This window comes from Nyctibius grandis, chromosome 1 (assembly GCF_013368605.1).
Source record: "Nyctibius grandis isolate bNycGra1 chromosome 1, bNycGra1.pri, whole genome shotgun sequence".
In the NCBI taxonomy this organism is placed as follows: domain Eukaryota; kingdom Metazoa; phylum Chordata; class Aves; order Nyctibiiformes; family Nyctibiidae; genus Nyctibius; species Nyctibius grandis.
In genome coordinates, this window is record NC_090658.1 from 96,132,633 (window position 1) to 96,158,392 (window position 25,760).

At 36.9% G+C, this 25,760-nt stretch overlaps 1 protein-coding gene across 1 annotated transcript in view; it reads left to right on the forward strand.

Annotated features, from left to right (window-relative positions):
- COL12A1 (collagen type XII alpha 1 chain) overlaps positions 1 to 25,760 on the forward strand; it is a 105,337-nt gene that overhangs the window by 70,651 nt on the left and 8,926 nt on the right. The window contains exons 48-61 of the mRNA XM_068409744.1: positions 1,443 to 1,607; positions 2,525 to 2,563; positions 2,657 to 2,795; positions 4,891 to 5,033; positions 5,421 to 5,530; positions 10,794 to 10,943; positions 12,101 to 12,178; positions 12,812 to 12,898; positions 13,792 to 13,845; positions 14,356 to 14,451; positions 16,417 to 16,470; positions 17,945 to 17,998; positions 19,230 to 19,283; positions 20,406 to 20,477. Of these exons, the coding sequence (XP_068265845.1) occupies positions 1,443 to 1,607; positions 2,525 to 2,563; positions 2,657 to 2,795; positions 4,891 to 5,033; positions 5,421 to 5,530; positions 10,794 to 10,943; positions 12,101 to 12,178; positions 12,812 to 12,898; positions 13,792 to 13,845; positions 14,356 to 14,451; positions 16,417 to 16,470; positions 17,945 to 17,998; positions 19,230 to 19,283; positions 20,406 to 20,477 (1,295 nt within the window). The remainder of the gene's footprint in view (positions 1 to 1,442; positions 1,608 to 2,524; positions 2,564 to 2,656; positions 2,796 to 4,890; positions 5,034 to 5,420; positions 5,531 to 10,793; positions 10,944 to 12,100; positions 12,179 to 12,811; positions 12,899 to 13,791; positions 13,846 to 14,355; positions 14,452 to 16,416; positions 16,471 to 17,944; positions 17,999 to 19,229; positions 19,284 to 20,405; positions 20,478 to 25,760) is intronic.

The window sequence follows — 25,760 nt, forward strand, 5'->3', positions numbered from 1 at the left end:
CTAAGTGTTTCTTGAGGCTGGAAAAACTGTTTTTGTCTTTTCATCTACCTAGTTAACCAGGAAAGCAGTTGATCACTCTCCGCTGTAACAGGCCTTCATATTTGAAGCCTGTTGTCATTTCCTCTTTCTGTCTTCTCTTTTCTAGACTAAACAAACCTATTTCCTTCAACCTCCTGTTGACAATGTTTTCCAAACCTCTTATCATTTTTGCTCTTCTCTCTACTTGCTTTGGTTTCTTTGCATCTTAAATGTCATGCTCAAAGCTGGACAGAGTATTTCAGCCAAAGCTTCACCAGAATCGGCTACAGAGGAATAATTATCTTGTTTTTGAAAAATTAAAAATGTAAATAAAGATAGCTTTATCATTTGCAATAAATATGAATTCTGCTTTCAGTCTCCAATCAGCATTTCCAATGTCTCTGCAGTTTCTTGTCAATTAAATTTTGTGAGAGATTTTTTTTTTATATAGTGCTGAATTGTACAGTGACTTTTTTTTTCTTCCTTGTTTTCTGGTATGGCAAAGAGAAATCAAATTAGCACATGGAGGCTTAGATGGGAGAAGGGAAAGGAAGAAATGAGTCCAAGACAGAATTCTGTAAAGGCTAGAAGATTGCAGGAAACAAAAACTTGACGTAGAAGGCAAGGAGACACTAGTATAAGGATTCAAAGAAGAAAATCACCCTGACAAAGAAGGAGATTATGCCATTACACCTGGTGATATGATTAAATTCTAGGGTCTGGGTTCTCCTCATTTGACTTAAGCCATCTAAATGTCTAGTCTAAGGTCGTCATGTAGGGTACTTTTATAGCTAGTGAAGACAGCAACAGATAAGCATCTACACACCATGGCTGCTTCTATCTCGAAGTTAGCATTTTAGGAAGGTGAGATGAAGTGCATTCTGAATCTGCCCAGGTCAGTCTGTTGTTTATAGAGGAAGACTAGACAACTAGCTTAGACTTGGTGCTAACTTGGAAAGTAAAAATTGGTGAGATGAATACCACCCTAAGAAAGTGAAAGAGAAACTGAGAAGCACAAAATGCAGGAGATGGAAACAGATAGAGAACTGGATGACTAATAATCTGCACAGAGATTTTGGACACAGAACAGATTTAAGACACTGTAGAGTTGAGAGAATTGTACATTTTGTATGAAAGAGTGAGGGGACTATGAAGCCAAGGCTGCGTGAGATTGGATAATGCACAATAAAAATCAATGACGGAAGGAGGAGAACATTATGAAAGAAAGATGCAAAAATCAGTTTAATCCCTCCTGAGCTTTGATGGGGTGAAAGGATGTCCAGAATGTATGCTCATAATGAAGGCCAGATAAAATACTAGGTAGAGCCTGAGAAATCAATGACAGAGATGGTTTGTGAAATATTGAGCTGAAAAATGGTAATGTATGTTTACTACATTTCAAGTAACAAGTGTTATTTTTACAGGCTTCAGTGTCTTTGTGGTTGGTGTGGCTGATGTAGATTACAATGAGCTGGCCAAGATTGCTAGCAAGCCCAGTGAGCGTCATGTATTTATTGTTGATGACTTTGATGCCTTTGAAAAGATTCAAGATAACCTTGTCACCTTTGTGTGTGAGACAGCTACCTCAAGTGAGTAGAAGACATCATTTTCCTTTTTCCCAAATTATTTGGGAAATAATTTGGGAATTTTTGGCAATATATAAGCAAAATACATTTGCTTATATACTGCTAGAGTTGCCATCCCATTTAAGGCACATCAAAAGAAATGTTCATATATAAAAGTTAGGTTTCAAAATAACTGGACATAGTTGAAGGGAGCAAGTTACTTTTTAAAAATTTTGAAGTAGTTATTATATTTTATGTAGTCTTGTCTCACATTTCAAAAGTACTGGTATAACAAAAAGAGAGTATTAGCAAGAAATACTGCTCTTTAAGAAGAAGTAGAATGATGCCTAACATGAGCTGGGGGGCACAACAGGTCTCTTATTTACCACTGGTCTAGGGGTGCTAAAGAGGTGCAGCTGTAGTGTGTGATGCTGTTTTAAAATTGTCTAAATAAAATTCAGTTGTTTACTCAAGTGAAATCCTTCTATGGCAAAAATGAGAAATTCTCAGGCCTGTTGTGTGCAACTGTGTACTCCCTAACTGCCTCATCCGCTGGCTCCTGAGGAGCCATATAAATCTGCAGTTTTAACTTGTGAATCTGACAGCTATTATGCAGCCTGACTCATGTGTTAAATATTCATGGAAAGAGTGTGTCATTGTGCTCCTTTCTTCTTATGAATTAGAGTCGTAATATTTGAGGGGTTCGTTTGTTATTCTACACAATTTGTCACAGTAGAAATATCCTAGTAAAAGTAATGAGTAAAAGATTTTAACAGTACATCTACCACGGAACAGAACACAGTATGACAAATGTAACAAAAGTTGGCTGATACTTAATAATAGCACAGACTTTTTGGTAGTAAAACTTCCTGAAGTATATATATGTTCATATACTGTTAGGTTTTATAGTTTTGAATTATATGTTGTTTCATGTCTTTTAGCTTGTCCTCTTATTTACTTGGAGGGATACACTTCACCTGGTAAGTAACTGTCTAAGATTTTGACATAGGTTCATTTGTGTCTTTTACAGCTCTACAGTGTTTTTATTTTTTATTTTCTCTCCGGATTTAAAGGTTTCAAGATGCTGGAATCATATAATCTAACAGAGAAGCATTTTGCTTCTGTACAAGGCGTGTCACTGGAATCAGGCTCTTTCCCAAGCTATGTAGCATATAGACTCCACAAAAATGCTTTTGTCAGCCAGTCAATACGGTAAGTAAACCTGACCAACTCATATTGAGGGCAAGCAGGTGAGGAAGGATTAATAGAGTTTATAGATGATAGCGCTAGTATCTTATAGAAGATGCATTTATTTGATGTTCTTTTTACTGAACTCTGAGAAATATACTCCAAAGAGCATCTATCATTGCTCTCATTAAATGCTAATCTGTTTCTTCCGTTGTGATCTGTTCACTATTAATCCAGTTGCTTATTGTTCTTTTTTGGAGATTATGCTTGATAACCATTCGAGTTGCATATAATCCACAGTTTGTCCTTAGGCAGTTGAACAACAGCCTCCTTAGTACAACGAGCTCCATGTTGCTGGAGGGAAATGGTTACAATATGGAAGGATAAGCACCACTTTTTGCAGGGGCATCATTCATACTGCAGTAGGCAGCACATTGACACCATTGATTTAGGGTAGTTTCTCCTCTACTTGAGTTGCTGTATTTGGCAAATGGAGTGGAGTTTTCAAGGGCCTGTGGTCTTAGAGCTTGGTCATGGAGAGGTAATATATGGTCATTCTTTCCAACATTTTTTCACACACACAGAAAAGACTTAGTTAGCAGTTAGTTTTACTAAGAGGAGAACAGTACCTCTCTCTTCCTTTTTACATGTGTTCCTCTGCCATCTATTTAAGTTTCAAAAAAGTAATTCTGAGTCAGAGGAGATGCCTGAAGATAGCTCTTTGTTCCTGTTAAATTTAAGGAAATTTTATCTTCTTTTCATACAAGCCTTTGAAATCTTCTACAATCTCACCAGATTGGGTAAAGATCAGATCACAGGCACAGGAGTTGCGGTGTATGAAGAAATAATTTCTTTTTGCCAGCATTCTCAGCTGACAACTTTAGAAGTGGAGGACTTGAAGGCTTTTTGAGTTCATTGACGTGCCATTATAGCTATGGGGGTGATAGATCTCTGACAGCCTGTATTTTTATGATCTAGGGAAGTACAGATAATCCCAGTCACTGTGATTTTGTTTTGCAACTCTCTTACATTAAGATTAAACTTGCATTTAGCAGGATAAGATGATAAAAAGGCAGACTTCTTATTTATTTCATTTTTTTAGAATGTTATAAATAATCTGTTGTCTGCTGTAAGAGGTGGAGCAGACTTGCCAGTGTATTCTGGGCACTTATTTTTTGTGAGAAGACAGAAAATAAAACTCACTTTAGACTGAGTCAGCAAAGCAATAAAAGCATCCTGATCCTGGTGGCATAGTTGTTTCCATATCTGAGATAACTTGGTACCCGAGTTATAAATGGTGTTGCTATATCTACTTTAATATTTTCTTTCTCGCACTGTGCTGTGTGGTGGTGTTGACTTAGTGATTGTGCTATTATCGCAGAGTGTTCATAATTGTTTGGGTACATAAGCTTTTCCTAGAATACAGAGTAGCTTCTCTCTTCATTTTAAGGTTTCTATGTTTACATTCATCAGGCTAAATCCTTTTCTCACTTCCATTATAACGATTCAGGAGAAGCAGAATCTACCTCCTTTCTTACAGATCTCTTCCTGCATTCCCTCCCTTCCCCTTCAGAAAATGCTGAGGCCATTTAATGCATGTTTTTATTTACTTTTGGCTTTCTGTTTTTTAAATGTATAACATTCTGAACATCACAGATCTAAACCTCAGCCACTGATGAATGAGGTGGAGCCCAAATACATCACCAATTGCAGGGAATACATTAAATACATCCTTCATTGTATCTGTGCCTGAAGGGCAGCAATAGTTAAGTGCTGTTTCCTGTTGCCTGTCTAAAACAGGCCAGATGAAAATATGTGTAGTTTATGCAGAATCTTGCCACAGGAATACATCTCCAAGAGTTCTTGGTAATATTCTGGCCTCCTCCATAACCATGGTGCCTGAACCAATTGAAGACAGGCTGTAAATTCATCTTAACAAATCACACAAAGATTTTTGTCACAAAGTTCTTTTTCTATTTGAGAGAGTAGTTAAGTTCCATTAAACACTGTGGCTTCCCTGTTACGCTCATGTCGTTTCTTTGAAAAAGAGCAAATAATGATGATCTTATTTTCCTTGTGTGGGTCCATGTGAAAAAATGTCCTCATGTTGTCTTAACAGGGAGATTCACCCAGAGGGATTGCCACAGGCATACACTATCATTCTGTTATTCCGTCTTCTGCCCGAATCCCCCAACGAGCCTTTTGCAATTTGGCAGATTACAGACAGAGATTACAAACCACAAATTGGAGTTGTGCTTGATCGTAAGGATGATTTTTCTTATTATGCAGAGAATTTATATATTACGTTACTTTGCATGCATTCTTCCCAAATGTTTCCAAAACCAAAGCATTCTTACATGGTAAAAGGATTATAAATCTTTAGTTTTAAAAGATTTTTTTTTTTTTTTTTTACTTTGTACATCAGTTATTTTTTCTACTAAGAATAATTAAACTAAGCTACGTTTCAACTTTGGTATTACCTCTAAAACCAAAGGAATATACACCTACATACTTATGGGTCAGTAAGACCATCTATAATCTGTATTTACTACTTTGAGTGATATATTGCATTTTATCCATAAGTGCATCTTAGGATAGTGGTTTCAGTAGTACATATAAAATGAAATGTGTTATTTTCATTTATTGCAGCTGCCAGCAAAGTGCTGTCATTCTTTAACAAGGATACAAGGGGAGAGGTTCAAACTGTAACTTTTGATAATGATGAAGTAAAGAAAATCTTTTATGGAAGCTTCCACAAGGTAAAGGATTGAAATTATGACTGTTGCTTTCTGAAGTGCTGTTCTTTGAAACAAAAGACAAGCAAGCAGAAGTCACTGTCAGTTGTGTCCAGTGTTTGTATAGTACTGTAAGTTGACATAGGGACTTACTGATCATGTAAAACAAGATCTCTGAAGTTATAGCTCTTCATTTTTTTATTGAGTTTAAGGCCTGCTTTGAACCAATGTAAGAGATTTGTCAAGATCTTGTCAAGAATTTGTCAAGATTGTGTAAGTGGAAGGATATATTTGAACAAGATATCATAGCCTGATTCCTGGTACATGAAAGAGGAAGAATAAAAGATAAACTGGAATAAAAAGGAAAGGAAGTTGTGATGAGAAAAGGCTGGGGAGAGTGTAGTGATTTGGAATCATCCAGAGCAGAAGAACATATAGCCACAGAAAGTAAGTAGCTATTGACTTATAGAAAAAGGCAGGGAACCAGTTTTGGGAGGTGAATAGCGTATCGAATAAGATTCATATGTTCAACAAACATAATACATGTATGTGTTTGGTATGTATGCACGTGTATTGGTATATTTTTGGCTTAAATTCACTGGGCCTAAAATACTCCCAAAGTACTATTAACTGAGGAAGGAACAATAATGACAGAGAACCCATAAAAGATCGTATAACCTATTTGCGATTTAGAATGAGACTCATGTTTTTTGAGTTGTCAAAATGGCTGGTGAAATCCTTACGTGTTACTGCATCTGCCTTCAATTGTGATAGTTTTGTGCTTCCTTTTCATAGTTCAGTGCATAAAATTAGAAAACTTGATCCTGACAGGCTTCCTTACCTCTAGTGGTTGGGAGGTGTTTGACTCAGGCTACATATATGCCTAAAACACAACTTAAAAAATATTTTCCTGCTATGTTAAGTATGTATGTTTAGGGCAAGAAAGTGAGCTGCAATTGCGACATTTTTGGTCAGCTGAAATGCACATTCTCATGTTTCTGCTTATCTCCCTTCTGTTTAGTTTACTTTTCTTCTGATGACTAAATATGGCTGGAGTATAACATTTGTTTTCTTTATGATACCCTCTCCTGCATGACTCGTCATTACCAGCATTCCTCTGAGGATACAGATAAGAGGTTGCCTCTGTCAACATGATGATACTGGAGGCTACATTGTCAACCTAGCTCTGCTAGGCTGAAAGCAGGGAAAGCTAGCTGGTGCCAGCAGTATGTTTTGTGACTTTGTCTGTTTGAAACATGGATGACTACAATTATCACACAGTATTATAAAAGCTGTTAGTTTCCTCAGAATTTGACAGAGGATAATTTCCCAAACTGCTTCTATGTCATGTCTAATTATTCTTGTGTTTATAATTTATTTAATGGCTAATTGTTTTTGCATATGTGAAGAGAAGTTTATGTCACTGGCTTTATGACTGATACTTATAAGTAGGCTTGGATCACACATGCATTAGGCAGCCTCTATTTTGTCCTTGGCATTTGGCTTTTGCCTTTCTTTTTTTTGATAGCTTAGTAGGACAACTGATTTTTAAGGAAATGTGTTAATCTACTGGAGTGAGAAAAACTGTCAGTAAAGGCTGGGATAGATGTTGTTTTGCTGTAAAAGTTGAGTCATCTTACCATCAAGAAGTACTGTTAAAATACAGAACAGCATGTAGCATGCCTCATTTTAGATATCAGTGTGAGAGTTGAGACTTCCCTTCTCTGGGCCAGTGGTATGAAGCTCTCTTCATGCTGTACTGCCAGCAGTCTGTTTTAAGTGTCTGCTGCTAATTAAATTAACATTCAGAGTCATATTTTTTCCTTGCAGTTCCTCTAAATGTGATAGAGCTGAGCAGAATTATCTGACAGCACTTACAGTGAATCTCTGCTCATTTATCAGAGCAAATGGGGAATAACCTGCAACCCCAGCAACACTAGCAGTTACATATAACTGTTTATTACACTTTTCGGTGAAACACAATTATGGGGAAAATAAAAATACAGTATTTTGTATTATTTTAATAGTTAAATATGAACAAAATTGTTAAATATCTTAAATAATTAAATATGAACAGAAAGCAATCCTAAGATGCCAAATGATGTACAGGAGTAACAGCCATTTGCAAATTATCTTAAAGCTCTGGAACTATGAATTCCTGCTTATGAGACTATTTCTTAAGCAAAAATGAACCATGTATCAGTTATTATGTGTCATTCCCCTTCTTTTTTTCCCCTAAAAAGGAAACAAAAGTTCAGATTTTGATAGTATTTGAAGTAACTGGAGTAACTGTGATTTAAAGAGCTCTGTTTGGGATTTTTCACCATGTAATTGAGCTGACTGCCTGGATTCTCTCCAGGATGATTACTGAGATTGCTATATGAGTCAGGTTGTTAATGATAGCATCATGGGATTCCCCAGCTCATGTGCTGGGAAAGCCTTATGTATCAGCCATATTGATGAGCTCCTAATAAAGGATAGAAATAGTTTCAGCTGGATAAAGGAAGCAAAGTAAGATTAACACATTTCAGAAGGTACTTTTGAAATTTCTCCTGCCATCTAGTTTCAAAGAAATGACAAATCTTTAGAATGCAAGAAGATGTTTTCCAAAATATCAAACATTTTTGTGGTTTTTGTTCGATGACTTACTGGTTCGTTGAGTAAAGCACAGTTAACTACACCTAACTGTTCAGGGAAATTTACTTTGGCATACTTGAACACTTTGAGTAGCATAGCTATGGTGAAAGCTGTTGAATCTGGCAAGTCCCATAGGAAAAATTCTGACTGCCTGAAACAGTCATTAAATTTATAACTGAATGTTTTGGAGAGACAGATGACTTCTACTTTCTTATTCTTACCATGCTAGACTTCCTTTCAGATTTCAGTTTTGCAGTAGTTAGCCACAAGAAATTTGATAATTAGTGTATGTCTTTCTGCTGATGTACATATGGCATAATAGTTTGCTTAGCTTATTGATGTGGTTCATTTAGCAGTAGATCAGAACACCATCAAACTTTATCTTAAGGGGTCCAGAGAGAGAGTATGTTTTCTTTCTGAAAACCTCAGTGCCTTCTGGCACTGGAAATGGTCAGAAGTGATGCTTTATGTTGGTGTGTTAGAAATTGAAGAGAATGTTTCTGTTAACATTTTGTTGAAAACAAAATGTAGCAGGATTGAATAAAGAGATGTTTTATTTACTGTAAACACTAGATGCATACTTTTATTAGATTTGTGCTTGGTCGATGAAATTCAGGCTGGAATTCAGAGCTGGCATTAAATCAGCAGTGAGCTGAGTCAATGACTTGGGGGAGCCCTGCTTATTTTTGACTGCTTGGGTGGCTTCTTTGGATAGATAGACAATGCTCAGCAGTCATTGCTGTTTGAACATTTTCAAATTTATGATCTCATTCAGATTCACCTCTCCTGAGTTTTGTGTGCAAATGAAGATGTAGTAATATACATTCGTTATGCAGAGGCCATTTGCTTTATTTAATTTGTGACAAACACTTAACATTCCAGTAGAAGGACTTACATGTTAGGTACCTTTCAGTATTAGTAAATTACATCTGTGTTGAGTTTAAACTATTTGATGCATTAGTTAACCTGTAAAATTTAGTCATATCATCAAATGACTGAGTAGATGGTGTATAAATGATACTGAATTTAAAGTTTTGGCAAGGTGCTTATTTTATTTGGTGGAAAGTTTGGTATGTAATACCAAAATATACTTTGGACACAGTTATCTTTCCACTATTTTTTTTTATTTGGTCAATGAACAATGTTGGGAATGTTAATTAAAAAAACGTTCATATACACAGCACTGAGAATTAAACTTGTGATGCCAACTGAATTTCAGGTGACAAAAAATGAGGACAGTTTCAAAAGTCTTAATTCCAATTATATAAAGCATAAGCACATAATGTTTAAAGAGTTTTAGATAAGCTATGGTGATGCCTTGGAGACAACTCCACATGGGAAAATATTTAATATGGAAAAAAAGGACAAATTCTCAGAAGATTGTTCAGGCACTTGGTGACTCAGGACGTTTAAGGGAATCTCTGTTTCAACTTTATGCCAGTTTTTTAAAGCAGTCATCAAATAGCAATATGTTTATGAAGAGTTATGTACTGTGATAACAGAAGCTTTAAAACATAAATACATACTTCAAGGATTCTTTATTGCTGAACTTTCTGTGTTGATATTTTAAAAATTACATAGAAGTTATAATATTGTATATAAAATATATGAAGTATGTAAGATATATAAAGTATATAAAGCCACTGAAACCTTTGTGTTGCCTTAAAGTGTTCTTCCATCAACTGCATATTAGATTTACTAAAATGTCAGACCATTGTTTCTTTCTTGGAGACTCCTGAATATCTTTTTTGTTTTTGTAGATATGTAGGAAATTCACTTGCGTAACATTTGCTATAAGTACTATACATTTTTGGAATGGTAACCTTTGCTTCAATTTTGTTTGTTCTTCTGTTTATGGTTTACTGCGTTTCCCCCAAAAACTTCATTCTCTTCCCCTGGCAAACTTACTCTCCCTTTGTCACAGTCATTCTTTTCTCCCTCCTAAGTTTCCCTTATTTCCAATAATTAATCCCCTTATTTCCAATAATTAATCTCTTCCTTTTCTTCCCTGTTTCCCCATATTTTGGCATAAGGTTTTGTAGCCAAATTTCTCTCATGGAAATTTGTCTTTTGCGTCTTCCATTATTTTGTCTTTTTCTGGGCAGGCTTCTCTGCTCACTTCCTGTATCTCAATGCAACTAATGCCCCTGGTTGAGTCATCTGTGGAAACTGAACTCTGGATCTTTGGATCTGAAACAATCTACTCTCTGAACTACAGACAGAGTCTATTAGCCAGTGGGCAGTCACAGACTCATAAACCTCTTGTGTGGTCCCAGCCGTCAGAAGAGGACAAGAAGAATTTATATTCACTTCCTCTCAAAAATTCTTATTATTTTTTACTTTTATGGCATCTTAAAGCAATTTTCAGGCAAGCTTTTTTAAATAGATCATTGTAGTTCAACTATTATATTAAATAGTACTTCTTAGCTGTGCTGGTGTATTCATCTTACTAACATTCAACACATTTTAAAGAGGTTACTAATATCATAGACTTTATTTGAGTTTGAATTTTTCCACCAGTTGAAAGTAAAGCAGGATTACTACAAAGAAAGTTTAAAACAGTATTACCTAAACAGTGAAACACTGTTGAAGTATTAAAGTAAATATGCCTATGTGCCTTTTCTAAATATTACGTTAAACTTTTTTTCAGGTCCATATTGTTGTAACTTCATCAAATGTTAAGATTTATATTGACTGCAGTGAAATACTGGAAAAACCAATTAAGGAGGCTGGGAACATCACAACTGATGGCTATGAAATACTTGGGAAACTTCTGAAAGGTGATCGGAGATCAGCAACAGTAAGCAATAAACATTAACCCATTCATTAATGCAAGCCCTTGAAATTTTCTGAGGAAAGAGATTAGAGATTAAGGATTGCTAAAAAACCAGTATTGCACCTAAAGCTTTCAACTGTCTGTACTGCAAGACTCAATATACTTAACTGAGAAGTTTGGTCTTGATAGCTTCTCATTCTGACAGAATTGCAAGAACAAAAATCTGATAGCTGAAAGCTGCAGTCAGTTAAATTCAAACAAGAGTGGAAAAGGTTTTTGTTTAATAGGGAGAGCAGTTAGTTAATGGAACCATTTGCTGTGGATTCCCTATAATTGGAAATCTTTAAATGAAGATTGTTTTGTTTTTTCTAAGACATACTTTAATGAACAGGTTTTAATTCTGGCAAGTTCTATGGTCTGCCTTGTATTGGGTGATCAGAGGAATCCCCACTGGCTTTATGATCTATAAACCTATAATCTGCTGCTGCTATGAAGGGCACATCAATTATGTTGATGGATTTACTATACTTAATATGTAATCAATGCTATTAGCAGAGCTTCATATTAGAAGATTTAAATCCACAATCTGACCCATGTGTGCAAACCCTAACACCTGAAGAAGACTCTTGGTGCTCACCACCAAATGTTTGGTTGTATGTATCAAACTAGAGGATCATAGCTCTTGGGGTGAAAAAAAGAGGAAACTGCTTTTACCGTGCAGTCTACCTAAGGTCCCCACTTCAGCCTTTCTCTTCCCCACTAATGTCAGTGGAAAGTTCCATACATGAATCCAAATTAATATAGGACCCAAGGACTGCAGTCCTTAGAGCTAGTCCAAAAGTTTTTCAGCCTGATTTCATGTTGAAGTGCACAGACACTCAGCCGATGTAGTTAATTGGTATTATTCATTAAGTATTGCAAAATATTTCTTGAGTCATTTTATTTGGTTACCTTTTGTCCCAGAACAAGAGCAAACATCAGTGCTTGAAGTTCTTGTAGCCTTATCTAGGCTTGGTTTTAAATAATTTTTCTGTCAGTGTCAAAAAAAAGAAGTGAAAGTCTGAGTAATGTTAACTACATCAGAAATAAATTGTTTGAGGAGTCATTTTTAATGATAGTGCCCCTAGATTTCATAAATAACATCTCTAGTATCTTTCAAGAGTCCCTCCTCTCTTTTACAGTTAGAAATCCAGAATTTTGACATTGTATGCAGTCCAGTTTGGACTAGCAGAGACAGATGCTGTGATCTTCCTTCTATGGTAAGTATAAATGAACCAGAGGCTATTCAGAAATTCATTATTAATAGCAAATTTAACAATATCAACATTAGCCTGGTATTACACCTTGTACTGACAACACATCTAAATCACAGTTGTCAGAACAGCCAGTGAACAAAGCTGCATTTCAAAGTTTTGTGCCTGAGGGAGAAAGATTGTAACCTGCTAGAATTGAGGCCCTTAGGAATGGTGGAAAAAATGACAGTTATATTGTGTATTTCAGTGATATTCAAGATCCTAGGTATTATGAATGGAATAGCGACATTATTTTTTTATTTAATCTGTTCTTAGATTGACATTCAAAAAAGTAACTAGTTTATTATTTGTCAGCAAGCTGATTGTCTAATGGATATAAATATTAGAAAAACAGAAATTGTGTATGAATTTGATTTTGCCTGTACCTCTGTTGTTAGCGTATTGTATAGCTCGCAGAGAAAATTTGCTAAAAGTATGAAAGGTTCTGTAGAAACATTTGGAAACCACTGTTAGCTGTGAGTTTTACTTGTACTTGAAAACAGGATAATAGAGAATCTTACTGTTATTGTTTTAGAAAAGTATGCTGCCACCAAGTACTTTTCTTTAAAAGGACAGTAACAGTTGTGATTGAATTTTCAGAGAGATGAAGCAAAATGCCCAGCTCTTCCAAATGCTTGTACCTGTACTCAAGACAGCGTGGGACCTCCAGGACCCCCTGGACCAGCTGTAAGGAACTATTTGCAATAGACAGATTTTCTGATTTTTAAATTTATGGAATTTAAAATTTATAGAAATAGTTTTGTGTTGATCTGTGGCTTTGTGAAACAGAGGTCAGTCAGAGAGAGAGTTTCTATCAACACGTCCATAACATCATGGTAATCTGTTTCTGTTTCATCTTAGTTTATAACACAGTTGAGCAGCTCCTACCACCTCTACTTGTTTATATAGTAATCCTTTTCCCATATTTCCAATGTGATCACTGTGAATAGATCCTCATTGTTCGATAGGTTGAAAGAGTCTGGCCCAATCTCAGCTGTCTTGCACTTCATGTACAAGATATTTTTAATGGACTGTGCAAATATTTTTCCTAACTACAGAGTCAGGATTTCACTCCAAGGAAAGATTCTTTACTCTGTCAGGGAAATAAATTACTTACTCTCTTTTTTTATGGGGGGAGATAGTAATCTACAGAATGGATATGCTCATACTAATTGCTTCGAATATAAGGGAGTTATACTCAACCCAGTAGTCCTTCTACTCTGAAGATATCAAAACTGCAAAATACTGCATGAGGAAGCTGTAGTCCAGTAGTCTGGCAGTCTGCTACAGAGGTATCCAGAGATTTTGATGAATATAAATTAAAGAAGTTTATATCTGCAGAGACAAAAATGGCAATAATTTTTCATGAGCTGAATTGCAAGGCTGAAGCTGATGTGGTTTACTTGAGTTTCTGATGCATCGTTTATTCTAGTATTCTTTTTAGCAGTGTGATCTATGCCCTTCAGAACTTTGGGCTTTCACATAAGTGTTTGATAAAGAGGATTTGTGATGCACAGCAGTATGATGTACCCTTGCTTTCCCTGTATGAAATACATTTTCTTTCCAAATATTCAATTTAGGGTGGCCCAGGTGCTAAAGGTCCCAGAGGTGAAAGGGGTTTGACTGGATCATCCGTAAGTTTCTTTCTGGAATGCATCTATAATGTTGCTACATGCTTACCTATATGAAAATTTGTATGCTTAGTTCTATGCTGAGCTAAGAATGAAGATTAAAAATTTATTTGGAAATATGCCTTTGTTATTTATTTGCAACCTACCTATCTGAGACTATATATACACAGCCTATGTATATATATAGCCTCAAAGGCATTGACTGCATGTCAGGAAACTAGAGTACATGCATAAGGGTGTTAATACACACTCTGCAGCTTTGTTGTCCTTTTTTCTGTACAGAGAAAGCAGCTATACTTCTAATTAACACTGCCAGGAAGTGTGTATTGGCCTGAGACCGCCAACACGAATCAGAGAATAGCTTATAGTTATGCCACTTCCACAGTTGTTCTGAAGTATTAAATGTGTCTCCAGGCTTCTGACTTACCTTAAGTGTCTAACCCAAAGGATTTTCAGCAACAGATCTAAGAGGGGGTTGCCATTTACAATCTTGTTTTAATTTTCTGCTTTAAGGGGCCACCTGGTCCTCGTGGTGAGACAGGTCCTGCTGGTCCTCAAGGTCCCCCAGGTCCACAGGGCCCCAATGGGCTGTCAATCCCAGGTGAACCGGTGAGTGGCTGTTATGAGTGCGGGTGGCAATGTGTATGGAATCAGAGCTGTCTGTGGGGATGCTGGTCTTGGGAAGAGGGTGGCAGCTTTGCCCTAACATTAATTTTTTCCTGCAACGCAGTAGTATTATGAAATAAGTCTCTTCCTGAAACAAGTCTCTTTCAATGCAATAGAATTTTCGATCCTGAATGTTTCATGTGCTTATGGGATGCCTATGCAGGGACAGAGTCTAAGTGTTGTAATGCACTTTGTGTTACTCCATTTTTAGTCTTACAACTTTTCTGTAGAGTTGCTAGGCCTTCAAGTTCTAGGACTCAAAACTATCAAACTGTAGTGCAGGAAAATTAAGCATACAATATTACTCTGAAGTCTTTCTCACAGATTTACATGTCCAACTTCTATTTTATTAGCTTAAATCAGTAGCTGAAAGTTCAGAGAGGCAATGGGTGCCTAGCTCTAGGCATACAAAACAGCCCTTCATTCCTAGGGGACTTTCTTGGCAACAGCATGCATATTTTAGCAAGAGGCTACTTCTGATTTCATGTACATGCCTTCAAAGCCAGAGTAACTGTATTAACACTGATGAAGTTTCACCAGATTCTGATTTTTATAGCAGATACATAGGTAACCCTTTGTCTACATTCTGAATGACTGCTTTTACCATATTTCAGTAAGTAATCACCCCAAAAGCAGGAATATAATTTTGATATTTCCTGTTTAGGATTATCTCATATTTTAATATAATCAGGAGCTTTTTGTATGAAGCCTTTGATTAAAATATAAAATTTATGGAAAAAAAAATAGAATTCGTGTCTCCTTGCACTCTGTCTCATTTTGCATTTGAAACCAGATTACCTTCTCAGTCTGTAATGTAATTTGAGAAATAGAAAACAAAATGTGCTCTAAGGTGATAGATGTTAGGTACACCTTCTGTTTTGTAAGGACAAAGTAGAAAGATTTTGTTAACCGTTATAGATGCTTTTCATTTTTTTATTATGTATTGGGAGGAAAACCTTCATCAAGATGACCTAGAGGTGCCAAACAGCAAGAAAGGCCAAACATATTCCTTTTACATGTGGAATACAATAAATATATTTATTTGTCACATTCAGTTTGAAAACCTCTGAAGAATGAAAACACCAACCTTGGTGGAACTTCTCATTAGTTAACAATAACTTAGAGCACCACGTTTGACTCATGTAATTTCATTTTTCATATCAATTGCAATTCACATTGGCAAGCTATGTTTACAAATTGTTTCATTATTTGTGTGTCATCAGCAGTTATTAATACTGGATTATCACACAAGCCACTGTGGAAAATAAATATTGTACTGTCAAATCTAGCTCATGTGGGCATTTATACTACAGTGCTGTAGTGTATGTGGAATGCAAGCTAGTTGTTAAAGGCAATACACTGAAAGCTGTGAAAGGCAGTACATTGCTTCTTTATATGCTTCTAAACCTTGTGTCCTGGAAGTGTGTAATGCCTTTTAGACCATGGGTTAGAGAAGAATAGTGATACTTCAAAAAAACTTAGCTTTTACCTTTCGTGAGTGTAGACAGCTCCATTCACCAGTTGAGAAAGATAAGGGAGGTCAGGAGAAAACATGTACCCCTTCCCTGCTTTTCTGCTTGTGAAGACATTAATTTCAGTCTCTTACTGAAAAGTCCATGTCACTTCCTTATCAAAATATGTGCCCCCTTCAAATGTCTGTTTGCCTATGTTTTTAATATAATGTCAACCAATCATCCTGCATTTGTAAATGTTTGTGAGATGATCAGTATTGCTTCAGTTAACAGGCATGTATCTTGTATCTTGTTTTATTGTAATACGTAGTTGGCTTATGGATTCCTTAATCTAGGTATCTTGCAGAAATATTTTGTGTCCATTTACACAAATTAATTATTTTGCTGCTCTGTTCTGTAATTCAGAATCTCTAACAATCGTTTATGAAAATTATAGGGTCGCCAAGGAATGAAAGGTGATGCTGGCCAGCCTGGACTACCCGGGCGATCGGTAAGTCGATGCTTAGATGAGATAATGTCATTTTACACTATTCCTGATACAGGGTGGCTGCTGCACAGCTGTCTGACATCGCTAGGAGTCATGGGCTCTTCTCATACCTTCCTAAGCAATAGTTTTGGAAACATAATTGTCTTACACTTAGGAATTTGAAATGTAGGAAATAGTAAACTATTCAAAACAGCGAGAATGAAAGAACAGCTGTACTGAGTCAAGCCAAATGTGCATCTGGACAGTTGTGAATGCACAGGGACAGACCATTGGATTATGAAAAGTACACTGATAACTTCCCAGGAAAGTCCCTCAATTTCTGACCACCTGCAGTTAAATGTCTTCCTAAAATAAAGGTTGCAGAACCTTTGCTGAACCCCTCTTCAACAATGTTGTCTAGTTGCTTTCTACATTTGGAAGTCAAATGGTCTTGGGACTTTAATTGTATGCTTTCTGAAAGAAGAAACCAATATTAAATTTCACTTACTTGCAGGTTTCTATATTGTAAACTAGGATTAGGTTTTGAGGAGAAATAATAAGTGTTTTTTTGGATAATTGGCCAGACTTGGATAATCTACAGTCATCAATCTGCACAGGTGGTGACATAACTAATATTCCTTGGTTATTGTATTGTCCTTGATTTTACTGGGGATATAAAGATTATATGGGAGATGTTTAAATGGTGTTGTGGATTTAGTTTCATATATCAGATAAGGTCAGTCATGGACCAAGGGCCTTGTATTCTTTACCTGTTTTATCAGTCCTTATAGCCCTGAGTAATATACATTTAGGGAGTAGTAATGTCCTGTAGAAAGCAATGCTACATTTTAGTGTATGGTGAGTTTAGATAGAAAAGGGGGAAGAACATGACAACATGATACAAGGCTGTTCAGTATCCAGTTCAGAGTACTGAATGAAATTATTCTTGAGTGTCCTCTAATGTAGACTGTCTGTTTAATTTTAGGGTTTATTCTTTACTCAGAAGCTACAAGGAACAGAAACAGAGGATTTAGAATGTGCACAATAAAGTAGCAGAAGGTTAAAAAATAGGACAATAGGGGGAAAAGAATAATACAGGAAGAATCTAATTTTTGTTTCTTTAGATATATTCTGATCAATGACTGCAGCTAGGCTTTAGCACCAGGTGTTAAAGGATTAGCTGACATCCTGAAGTCATGTTTGTACAAGCGATAAACCAGATATATCTGTTTTATGGGAACAGTACTGAAAATTATTTTTGAAGCTGAATTATGGGCTGGCAAGGAAATGAACGTAAAAAGTAGAGTGAGGGTGAAGACTCCTCTATCGTGTGTATGAAATGGTTTCTCCTAAAGATTTGTTTTATTTTTGCAAATGCCAAAAAAGCAACATTGAAGACAGTTAAATATTTAAATGTGTGCATATATACTGGGATGATTAGCATAGCAATGATGTTTGTTCTGGTGTGGATACAGTTTGTCATTCCTTTTCCCTCTAGGGAACCCCAGGTTTACCTGGTCCACCTGGCCCAATGGGACCTCCAGGAGAAAGGGTAAGGCTTCCTCAGTTTATCTTCTGAAAAGACCAGGTAATGTGGTGGTTTGGGGTTTTTTTCCCTTATCATATCTTTCTATTTTCAAATGCTTTTTCAAAATGAGTCCTTTTATCAGTATCCAACCTGGAGAGGTAAAAGTGGAAGGACTGGAAAAACCTCCCCAGATAGTCATAGGGTAGCCAGAAAGATTCTGTAAAAATTGCCCTGCTCACTCTCCTGGCTAGGTTCTCAGATGCCTGCACCCATAGAGCAGTATATTCACTGAGAAGGGCTCTGCTGAGGTACTTAGCCCTGCTGTCTTCCACACACTGTTGCTGCTGCAGGGGATCCCTTTGAAACTCTGCTTATCTCAATGTCTGGGAGATGTCATATCTGTAAAGAATCTGTCTGTGCCATTCTTACTGTGAAGGTCAAGTTTGCTCCTTAACCTTTGACTATCTGGAGCTAAGAACTTTTCTTTGGATGGGGATTCTGAAATGTCTTCATATTGAAGGGCATGCACATAGATATTTCATTGTGGAGTTGTTGCAATCCCTTTCTTCTAATTTGGGGTTAACTAAGCAAATGTCTTTTGTCTTCACGGTGGCATATCACCTTTGAGATGACTGAAGCAATGACTTACCTTTACACTCAAAATTAATAGCTGATATATGCATTTATAGTTATCCTTTGGTGGGAGCTGATAGCGGAAATGAAAACAGACCACCATGTGATAGACAGCTGCCAAAGAAAATACCATTGGATTGGTGGGTCATTAGTGGGCCATGGACCATCAATGTTAATTTGTGAATGCTATGTTAGATTATTGAAAGAGGATTTCTCAGCATCTCTTCTTGCAGGGGAAGTATCTGAGAGGAAGGTTTTTCTTCATTAAAGTAGAAACCTCTGATTTTCCAGCTAATCTGTTAGTGAGAGAACAGCAAAAAGAGAGATCTTGCTCCTCTGGGATAGAACAACGATTCCTTTTCTTAAAAACATTGAGAGAGACTCATTCCATCTTCAGTTAATCAACAGCAGCTGAACATCTTGTAAATTGGCTGAAGCTCATTGTTCCATAGCCTTCTCCAGCATTAGTTGTGATAGCTATTTTTATAACTTACATTGTGGATAGGTTTTAAAATACATGCTAGTAGTAATCAGGAGTATTGCAATTACATAATCTTAAAGGCCATTTTAATCAGGCTATAATCTTAAATTAACCTCTAATCATGCTTTTGTTTTTGAATAGGGTTTCACAGGAAAAGATGGTCCCACAGGTCCCAGAGGCCCACCAGGACCAGCGGTAAATATAATTTTGTCTTTGATATAATCTGAAATAAGAGACCTGAGCCAAGAGAGAGCCACATTGGTATTTTCAGTTTCTGTCAAATATGAAATGGATCTTTTGTTTAATATCCTAAATGGATCTCGGAAACTCTCAGTAAAAGTTGAGCAGACAGCTGCATAAAGCATGTATTCACAAACATTCATAACAGTGGTTTTGAAACTGATTTCTGCCAGTGTAAATAAGGGAGGAACCAGTTTACCTGGTTCTTTAGCCATAATCTTTAAATGCATAGCTTGGTCTGCTGAAACCAATCAGCTTATTACTTGTAGTCTGGTGAAAAACACACTGTTAATACAAGTTTTTCTTGACAAAAGTGTTTGAGGATTAGTTTTTGCTTAAAAAGCTACTTCACTGTGTTTTGTGGGACTGTGTTAGAAAAGGTGCTGGTTGTTAGAGAAAAGCATATTATGCTGGATCAGACAGCCCGAGACTGGCAAATTGCTGCAGCTCCATGTTACTAGGTCCAGCCAGCAGCAAGGCAGAAGATGTATTCCCAGTAGGCACACGTACACAGAGCACACATTTACACCACATACATTTCTATAGACAGGAGTCACTAGGGCAGAGTATTATTTGGGCTGCCCCCACTCTCCCACAATCGTCTTTCTGGTGCTCCTTTGTGGATGTCCAGATGAGCTTTTATCACATAACCTAACACTGGTCTTTTATTTGTTCATATTTATCTAGTATCACTAGAATGATTTTTATGGACTTCTTGTTGTGGACTTTTACATGGCTCACAGACCTTCCAGATGAAGTTAGGTGGCCAAACTGTCTTGTACTCCTTTAGGAATCTGTCATTAAGAGCAATACCAAAAACATATAGACACTCTCTGCACCTTTAGACTCAGAAATGCCCGTTAAACTGTGGTGTTATGTAAAAGGACACATTTCCATGAAGAAACAAGCATTTTTTCAGGAGGAAAGTTTTCAAGCCTGATATGTACCTAACAGAAAAAAACCCCCGATAGGAGTCATTTTCAGTATTGCTTTGCACTCAATACAATAACACATTTCTTATTAGCACGTAGGCCGTTCTGGATTTCCACAATTCACTTTAGATGTCTTCTGCTGTAGGGTGCCCCAGGAGTTCCAGGAGTTGCTGGCCCAAGTGGAAAACCAGGGAAGCCAGGAGATCGTGGGACACCAGTAAGATAATTATACACTCACAGTATCAAATTTAAAATTATAGTCTGTTGATGAATATGAGACTTCTGCTTGCTTTAAATACTTGTCTTGCACTAATGACAGTGGTTAATACAGTGGAGCTGACCTAAGACCGCAAGCCTTTTTTTCAAACAGTTTTAGTTTTACAGTATGTCATTTTGCTGAGTTTAATAGTTGGGGCTGGAAATTGTGGTCTCTGGTTTCCACCTAAAAGATCATAGGCTATTATGTGCCAAGACATATATATTCCTACACTGCATAAGCATGAAGAACTAGGTCAGCAAAACGACTGGAAAGTCTTCATATTTGTCTATGTGTGTGTGTAGTAAAAAAGTGGTACACTGCTGAAGGTGGACAATCTTTGATAATATTACATAATCACTTCAGTTTTGTAAATGTTTTGTTTTTTTTACAACGTGATCTCAAAATTATTTGGGGGTGGTTTCTGTGGGTTCTATTCAAACCTTTAAAGTGCATCCTGAATAGGGAGAAAGAGAAGGAGGTGCTGCCTCCCACCAGTGCTTTCAGGAGAAATTTGAGTTGATTCATTTATAGGATCTCTAAGAAATTACGCTTGAGTCAGGAGTGGAGACAGCAATTGAAACAAGAAGTCATTCACTACTTGTACCTAACATCTGGCAATCAGCCAGAATTTTCCATCCTGCTTCAATGTCATTGTGTATATGACAGCTGGAGAATTTTGAAGAATATATAGTAGTCTGGGCAGCTTGATGGTTATGAAGTGGAAGTTCCCAGGAGCACATGGAAGCTGGGTCATTTTCCCATACACACGTTGAATTCAGTCTGCATTTGCCAGCCTATAAATCTCATTTCTCCTCACAGTAGAGGACACTGAGTGTCTTAGGAAAACACTGAAGCTTTCCTGCCTTTAGACATACATTGCTAATGTGATATTCCTGCCAGGTCAGGTGCTTGATAAACATAGCCAGGGCACAAGGTGCTGTGGTTTGTTCACAAGTGAGCTTCAAACTACCAGGTGTATCCATTTTCCTTCACCTGGGATACTGGATAGCTGACCCAGTTCAACAGCAAGAATCTTATGCAGGCAAATAACATGAATAGAAGGAAATCTGGCTGCAAGCCCAATTTCAGTACTTTTGCAAAGCAAGGCAGTCAACTTCTGTCCAAGCACCATGTGTAAGTTCTCCTACAGTCTAATCTTAAGAGTTTCTTTCAGTTAGAAATATTTTTTCCCCCAGTTATTGTATTTTCTTGTAATGTGACACTGCACATCACATTTACCATTTTTTATGTTTCTAGAACAGATCCTAGCAGGAATTCTGGCTTGCACCTTGCACAGATATTTTATTATCTTCTGGTGGACAGAATTTCAATGCTTTCCTTTGTGTCCAGTATCAGAATTGCCAAAGGCGCAGCCTAATGGCCAAATGCAACTTGCAGTGTTCTGAGTCATAGTTCAGGCCTGCCTGAATTTGTAACTTCCTGTCCTGGAGAAAAATAGTGAGATTTCAAGTTGCCTCTGGTAAATACAAGGAGTAAATATTTTTTGACCAGATCCTGCCTTTTTTTATTCTACCTGAACAATCTGTATTGTTGGTATTAAGCAGTGCAAGTCAGGTGGTACACCCCTACAAAGCAAGGAACACCCCATGCAAAAGATACACAGTTACATGCAAATTGTGAGGAGCCGTGGTGTTGCGAAGACATTCCCAGTGAATGCAGTCAATTGAAGCTCTTTCCTGTTGTATTAAATACCACTAATATGCTAAGATGAGGCAGAGGGCACCACAAATGTGTCTGTAAGCATTTCTGTACCTCAATGTGTACTTATACTAGAACAAGTTGAAACTTGAAGCGTTAACAGAATTTTCATGGAAATAGGAAATTTTACTTTATAATCCGCTTATAAATATTTCCAAGAGAAACTTATGTATTTTTTTAGTGCAGTAACAAAATTTCCAAAAAAGGAATGGTAAGAACACAAATGAGTCAGTAAATCTATTGAAAACTGAGCACTGGCTATCCTAGAGGAAACTAATATATCCGTCCTCTGTCTGGTCAAACAGAGAGTGAGAATTTGGTAATAGTCCATACACCATAAGGTAACAACCAGCAAGGGTAAGAAAGCATCATTAAGCTAAAAGAGGATATTGGCTCAAGAAATGGATGTACATTTTCTGTGAATAAATATAATGGGAAATAGAAGATCTTGGACTATCAGAGAAGTTCCAGTACTGTTGTTTTATAGGTGAGAGTGAAAATGGTAATGGATGGGTAGGCAGACTAAGTCGTCTTAAGGTGGAGCTGTCTTGTTTATAAAACAGACTGTGACAACAGGGTCTGACTTTGTTCATCTAGAAGGTCCCCAGGAAACAGTGCAAGGAATTTATGTTTTATATATAAGGTACTATTAGACTGATGTCTGCAGGACCAAACAGCCTGTGAAAACCTTTAGAGAGTAATTCCAAGCACATAAGGGAGATGTTTGCTGTGAGTTAAATGCAGTTTTTGAGTATTTTTCATTCTCTTCTGCCATGTATTCACTGATCCTGTGTCCATCTATGCAGACATCCTAGATGAGGTTTCAAAAAGACGCCGCTTTGGGAGCAGCTAACTGGTGGTTCATGTGGGGAGCAAACATTCGTTTGGGAAAAACACTGAGCGCATTATCTTTTAAAGTAAAAATAGCAAAACTTCCTTTGTTTTGTCCTCCTTCAGCCATAGAACTTTGCTGCAGCCCCAGCTTTCATCCCACAGCTCAGAAAAATCCCACATGCAGCATAAACTAGCTTTTCCTCACACTGACCCCAAGTAACTCCCTCATTGCAGGATATCAACCAAACAGAATGTCAGCAGCAGCTGCTGCTTCTCAAAATGCTGGCAAGCAATTGACTAAATTGCACGTTTTTCTCTATTAAAAGAAAATAAAGTGAAATTTAAGAAGAATATAACCAAGTGTAAGGAAGGTGCAAATAGCAACTCAGTAGTTGCAGTTGTAATTACTTTTTTGGAAATTGTATTTCTAAAATATCTGGGTAGAAAATGAACTTTGTTGTTAACATAGCCAGTGAGCCTTTAATCTTCAAATTTTAAAATTAGGAATAGTCTGTAGATTTCCAATCATAAGGCTAAATCACCGTATGTTTGCAAGGTCACAAGTTGAAGAATGAGGCTCATTTGATTTCAGTGAATTCTAAAGTTGACTATGTATCACTTATAATTAAGGAATGGCTTTAGCATTTTTCTAGCTGGGGGACCTTTGTTGGCAATACGTTGGAGCAATGTTGTGCTTTTGTTACCAGAGCACCTTCCTGTCTTACTAACATGGCTTGTGGCTGAAGACAGCCTGAAGAACTTTTCTTGACCAGTCAGCAAAAATATTTCCAGAAACAGTACATAGGATTCAAACATTTTAAGTGTGCTTCATTTTTTTTCCCTACATAGGATTCAAACATTTTAAGTGTGCTTCATTTTTTTTCCCTTCTGTGTATAGTTTTGATGTGTGAATGTGCTAGCAAGTGAATTCATTGGAACAGGGCATTTTAAGTAATTATTAAAATATTGGTGGGACAGTAGACCAGAAATCTGGTTTCTAATGCTTGCACTTACCTAGTGAATAAACAAGAAGACATACTGCATGATTTGCTTCTGGTCAAAACAATACAAAGTTGTACCATGAAAGTCTTAGAAAGAATGAGAATTAGAATGAGCAGGTATTATAAATATGTACTCAGCAGATAATTTCAAATTAATATGCTTTCAGAAAACAGCAAAAAGTTGCTAAGTTTCAAACAGAAAAAAAGGCATCAAATAATTTGTTAATATTTTTTTCCCTCAGATTTTCATGTTATAGACTAGTGCAAGTGAAAAACCTTCAATTATATTCAGTGGATATTTCAGATACATGTGGCAGTTTGACAGAGATGTTAATGTCTCTTGGACTGAGAGTCAAATTACATCTCTTTTAGAGCTTCAGTACATCAGCATTTACCACAATGTTCATTATTAGAGAATGACAGATAGAAATGTCATATTTTCCTGATGGTTTTAATTGTTACATTTTATTTATGTTGTTACGGCATTTACAAGTCCATGGTCTGTTTCAGCATGTGGCAGTGCTAAGCTAAAACTGAGAGGCAGACCTTTTCCCTGTGGACCTCACAGAGTAAGAAAAGATATAGATGAAAGAGTGAAGAACAGAAGGGAGAGAATATTCATCAGTTTGATGGGTATATTGTGTACATATTAGTAACAGTCTCATTGGTGGAATAATTTATTCCAGTGGCACATTTATGGTGTCGCCATTCTCAATCTTTCATTTGAGTCTGTACAATTAATTTTGCGTGAATGGGCTGTTATTCAGGATGCAAATGTACCATATGCCAACTACCTAACTCACTGGTGGATGAGGTGCTTCATATTTTCTGTGGCATGTTGTGGGGTAGGTGTATGCAACACTGCTGCAGAGAAGCTCAGGTATCATACCAAGTTCACACTCTGACATACCGCATGGGAATTTGTTTGCCCAAAACCTTGGTGGAAGTCTATGAAACAGTGCCACTGCATTTGAATTGTATCCGCTGTGACCTCAGTGGAATGATTTGTTGTCTCGTGTTGTTGAAATTAGTTGCGGGTACTGTAGGAATGTTATGAAAAACAGCTGCGGCCCACACTTAGCATTTGCTTTGTTAATGGTGATAAACAGGCTCCTTAAAGAAATACTGCAATGTAAAAAGCAGTGATACTTAGGATGTATGTGTAACTATGAGGAGAGCCATGCGGAGCAGCAGATGACCAAACTGGTCTTTCACCTTTGAAATATGCCTTATGTTCAAATAGTAATTTAGGCTACAAGTGAAAACCTATTTGAACTCATGCCAGCCCATTTTTGCTTAACGCTTAACTAACAAAGCTCCTGTGCTCTTTGGACACATTCTGGCAGGTGAATTTACAATAGAAGGACTCAGCTTTGGCCTAACTCTGCATCCACTGAGTTCCCTTCAGGAGCCATAGTTTCAGACAAAGTTTTGTTTGTACTGCACTGGAATTTGGCACATGTGGCATTTGTCACAGTGAGTATTCAAGAGCATTGGAAGGGCTATTAATGATGCCTTCCTAAGCCATTTTTTCTATTGTATTTTGATGTCAAAATAAAAAGAATAGTTTTAAAACTCTTTGCAGATTTTTATATTTTTCAAAGGGTGACCTAGTAGCTAAAACAAATGATTGTAAATCTAATTTTCTACTTATTTTAAATGGGCATCTGCAATTTTTACTGTGGCC